At 41.2% G+C, this 5018-nt stretch overlaps 1 protein-coding gene across 1 annotated transcript; it reads right to left on the bottom strand.

Annotated features, from left to right (window-relative positions):
- Window positions 1–1292: 1292 nt before the first annotated feature.
- LOC109738731 (cell number regulator 5) lies at window positions 1293–4701 on the bottom strand. The gene is made up of 5 exons (XM_020297816.3): window positions 4566–4701; window positions 4289–4390; window positions 3474–3650; window positions 1895–2121; window positions 1293–1699 (listed from the first exon to the last, which is right to left on the bottom strand). The coding sequence occupies exons 3-5, from the start codon at window positions 3646–3648 to the stop codon at window positions 1547–1549; spliced, it is 555 nt and encodes a 184-aa protein (XP_020153405.1). The 5' UTR covers window positions 3649–3650; window positions 4289–4390; window positions 4566–4701; the 3' UTR covers window positions 1293–1546.
- Between the last annotated feature and the right edge of the window lie 317 nt (window positions 4702–5018).

Here is a 5018-nt window from a genome sequence, read left to right on the forward strand (position 1 = left end):
TGGCCGCTGTACCGTTTGCAAAAGGGGAAAAAAGATAAGTGACAACGGAGTTGGGTGCCATGTTGAAATAAAGGATGTGAATCGGTTAAGAGTCTTGAGCCGTGCTTATTAGACTAGAGGCTCGATATGTTCTTTCCTTTGTATCTTTCCTCCGTATTAGTTTAAAGATTTATATATTCGATTGCGCTGGTGTGGTTCAATGCCCTAGTGTATCGTGTGATGTCTGAACTCACTGCCTTGGCAGTGACCATGTTCAGGCGCATTATGATCAAGTGGACACCGCAGCCACTGTCAGCGAGGGTGGAAGGAGGATAAGCAATTACATGGTTGGGGCACTAGGTTCAAATAGAGGAGTGGACCTGCATGGGTCTTGAGTCATGTTAGGCGCGTTTTTTTTCTCCAGTTGCAACGCACAGACATGTTTACTAGTTTCTTATAAAGGAATTAAAAATTATATATTATTGTTATATGTTAAAACATAATGGCGCTAAAAACTATTCATTAATCATCCAAGAAAATTTTTCTTTGTGTTCAAAGGAAAAACAATGTTGTTTCGCTCCCACTAAATCACGTAAATGCATGTAAGTATTCACTAGCTCAAGGAGGCGGTCAACTCGATCCGGAAAAAATTGGATCCGCAACCACGCACTCCCCTCCGCACTATAGAGACAAGCATGGGCAATGCAAATGCGAATACCCATCAAACAAGTAAACCTAAAATTTTGGTTGTATTAGTTGCTTTTCTTCTTGATCCATTCAAATAGTTCACTTGACTTTCCTATTAAGTTTTCATATAGTTCTCTTAGCTTGCAGGTTGGAGTTGTCTCTGCGCTAATTGGCGCAACGGGTCGTCTACTTCACATAAGAGGAGAACACTACGGAAGACAACATCAAAAGTAGCATTATGCTCCCAAGGTGAACAGTAAATATATTTTCTTTTCCCCTAAAAAGGTCAAAAAAAAGGTGAACAGTAAATATAGAAAAACAACAACAAACAATTCCAGGTGTTTTTTTGTGGCAAACATCCTTGAGTTCTTTCCCTACATATAAAATTTTCATCAAGATATCGTTCGTGACTCTGAGTAAAAACACTAAACATGCAGCTTAAAATACTTTCAAAATGACCATTTTAGAGTATGATTTTGATTATTTTATTGTCCTAAGCACATCAAATGTTATTTCTTCACAAAATTTTGCAGGAAGTAGAACATTCATACATGTGTGTTGTAAACAATATTTTGGATTTTTACTGTTCATCCGGGTGTATAGGCACCCAAAGTGGAAACTCCATGTGCAGGAGAACGTTTTGTTTTCATTTCAATTCTACATATATGAAGAAAAAAATGTTACAAGCTGCAATCGTGCAACAACAGGTTACACCTTTTCGCGCGGTCCATTAGTTTACAGGTTATCTTTACACCAGCTGTATAAAGTCTGACATCGTAGCTGTGGGAGCAGTGCGCGATAACACAAACCCTTGCAGGCAAGGGCATGCCAAGCCAACCAAAGATTTGCGAGTCAGGATATGTTTGCGTCATCTACTCAATCAAAGTTCATCCATTGTCTGCACCGGAGGTGGGGTAACATCAGGAGCTGAAGAGGTGCCACTGTCTGTTCTCTCGCGGATCTCCCTGTACTCTTGGCATATCGCACACAGATGGCAGAATAAGTGTGTCGTCAAATCGCCGCATGGTGCTTCCTGCAAAGTAAGAACATTTGTGATAAACAACTTTGGTCAAGGGAAGGAACATATAGCCTAAAACAAATCACTACACGAATGCAAGATAAGGCAATTGCGTATGATGAGCCAAAGGATTAATAACATGTCAGCAGGCAAGGAGAAAAAAGAACAACACAGGATAACAACAGACTGGCACAAGTTCAAACTACGCACCGGAAGGTTGTACTTTGTTCTTAGTGCTTGGCGGTATCCACAAGCATAACAAGCAACAGCAGACCCTGGAACTGCTAATACAAGCCCCCCAGTACACAGACAGCAGAAACTTGTCAGAAGGCCCCAAAGCATGCAATGCGTAGTGCATGATCCAGCAAGAGTTCCAGATCCCAAGAACTGTGCATTTTTTCCAAAGAGAAAGCAGGGGCAAGTCGCACCAATACAACCTACAAATATGATCAGAACAATCCAGGGCATAAGAACAGTTTTCCTTTCCTGCGATTAAAGGGTATTTTTATGCATGTCCTGATAACACTCCAAAACTGGATTCATACTATTTCTAAGCTTATCATGACTTTGTCAATCCAAGCAATGCTACAATAGTCCACACAAAATTAAAGTATTAGGAAGCAGAATTAAGAGGTGGTTAATGGACGTAGGACCAACTCAACATTGCAGGCTTAATGTGTCTTAAACATTCTCCTTAAACATGCCCTTGAAATAGTACCAACAAATGAAGTTTTGATATTGTTTTACTACATAAGCCATGAGAAGTCAGTCGTATACTAAGCACCTTGTTACTGTGATATCAGACGACATCCAGAAAGGCCAGAGAAAGAGCAACAAACAGGATAAGATTAAATATTAACCTGTGCTACTGAAACAGGTTACGAATAGCATCGATCTGATCTTACATTTTTATTGAAATTTAAATTCATATTTCCCTCCAATTCAGCTCCATACCAACAAGCAAATGGTAGCTAACTGCATTTGTAACCACGAGAAGTGATTCTGATTTTGTTTCCAATCCTCTGGCAGTAACCGAAGTCCATATACAAGAAGGCAGCAGGAAGCTATTGATAACTTCTCGATAAATTGGCACATTATCACAGATTCTCTGTTTATCTTAAGGATCTCAGTTTGTCTCATCATTATACAAGTTTGGCTCCAGTGAGATGGCACGAGTAATTTTAGCACCTAGAACGCTGAACAAGACAGTTGATTTTGCTACTCTTATGTTTATATTTTACTACCACAGATAAAGATGTTATCTTCATCTAAAAAGATGTATTGGAACATTAACACATTACTCTCATCTTGTTTGAACTTGAATATCAATTAGTTCATGGTTATTTATATCCTAGAGGTGTAGCTAAGCATTCGACCAGATTACCCCAGTGGCAATAGCCAAGAAATATAGAGGTACTCCACGTCTCTAAAATAACTACATATTATTATTTTTTGCGGGTACAAGAACTACATATAACTCAGAGCACCACCAACTACTGAAATTCACAAAGGCAAGAAGTTTTTCTCATAAGTCATAACTATGAACAATTTCTCTCTATATTATGCACTTGTTCCTACTTCCTTATGCACTATGTACAATGTACTAAAACTAAGGGAACATCAAACTAACCACCACAGCGCGATAAACCTATTAACAGAAAAATGAAGATATTAAATAGGCTACTAGGTACAGTTTGAAGATTTACTTTTTAACCTATCATGCAACCAAATAGCACCTTTTATCTTTCCTTCTGTAAATCAAGGAGTCACAGGTCAGAAAGTAGCATACAGCTCTGTGGATCATCAAAACAAGCACAAATGCCTGAAGACCATTGTGTAGGATCCCGGCTTAATCTTTGGCGCGTGGCAATGTTCTCCTCCACCTCAGGAACACTATCCTCCTCAGTGTCTAGACCATATAACGGAACATACTGCGGCGGAACATAGCTCCCTTTTCCAGCCATCTCTGTAACACAAAAGGCAGTTCTGGTAAAATAAAAGCACAGCTTCACTAAGAAAAGATAAAACATTCAACAGTGCCGCATAACGTGGTGCAGAGACCGAGATTTAGTGATGACATTTCGGATTGTAAACTTCTGGTGTGTTTGATAATTATAATGGTGAAGGTCACATATTAAAGACCAACAGAAGAATTCAGCATGCTTTTGAAAGAGTAAATGCATGTTTACCAGTTACTCTTGAACTGATGGCATGTCATAATTCTGATAACTTACAAGAAATACATAATCGAGAACAATAGCAAGTTGGCAAAAACAAGCAAGACAACATTCCCAGGTGTTTGTGGGAAGAGATAGATTTTGCATCACGGAACCACCATCTGCACACCATATTTTCGGGTGTCACAAGAAATACATCGATATGAATTCAAGCTTTCCAATTCGGTGTGAGGCTCATGACTCAAGATAGAAACGGAATTATGGATCTAATAAGCTATCCACAAATCAAGAAATCACAACGGTAACAACGGATTCTTTCTTACCGTTACACCCCACAGAACTCTTATAACAATGGTAAATGATCCTATCAGGGATGAAGTGAGATATATAAATTAACAAGTAAAAAAAAGAATGCCAAACTGCTCACCAATATATCGTGAGGACCCCTGAAGCGCCGACGCCCAAATTGGTGCTTATCCGCGACTTCGCCTCCCCAGTCCAGGAGCACTCTCTCCGCTGAATGCCCCAGCTGCGGATTACAGATTTCAATTGATCAAGAAAGCAAGCAGAAATCCAATCCAGGAACAAGGTGAGATTTGGGTAAAGGCAACAAAAGAAAAGCGCGTCCGATGGCACCGAGGATATTCGGGCGGCAGATAAGAGGGAAGGGAGGGGAGCCGGTGGCTGTATTGCCGGCGTCGTACATGCGCTGCGGGCCGGAGGAGATTTCCGGTGCGTGCTAGGAATGGACGGGAGGGGGAGGTCGAGCTTAGCTCGGGGAAGAACCGGAGAACACGTAGCACGGGCGAACGGAACGGTGATAACAAGGGAGCTCACCTCGAGAAGCCGCCGCGGCGCTTTGAGATTCGCGGCGGAACTGTCGGTGCTCGCCCAAAGTTTTTTCCCTCAGCTCAACTCCTTAGGGCATGTACGGTGTACAATGGTTGATAAGATAATATTACCATAAGTGTTGCACGTCAGCAACCGTTTTGAGACGCAAGCATAGGCAACACAGGACTGATGACGGGGTGGGGCGCGCAGTGAACTGGTTTTCTAAAAAATTGGAAGATCCGGCCAAAGAAGGTGACAGCCCTGTTCATTCGTTTCCATGGTTCGATCCTTCCCGCTTCTTCTATTCAAGACATCGTTCCCGTACT

This window comes from Aegilops tauschii, chromosome 3, assembly GCF_002575655.3.
Source record: "Aegilops tauschii subsp. strangulata cultivar AL8/78 chromosome 3, Aet v6.0, whole genome shotgun sequence".
In the NCBI taxonomy this organism is placed as follows: Eukaryota; Viridiplantae; Streptophyta; class Magnoliopsida; order Poales; family Poaceae; genus Aegilops; species Aegilops tauschii.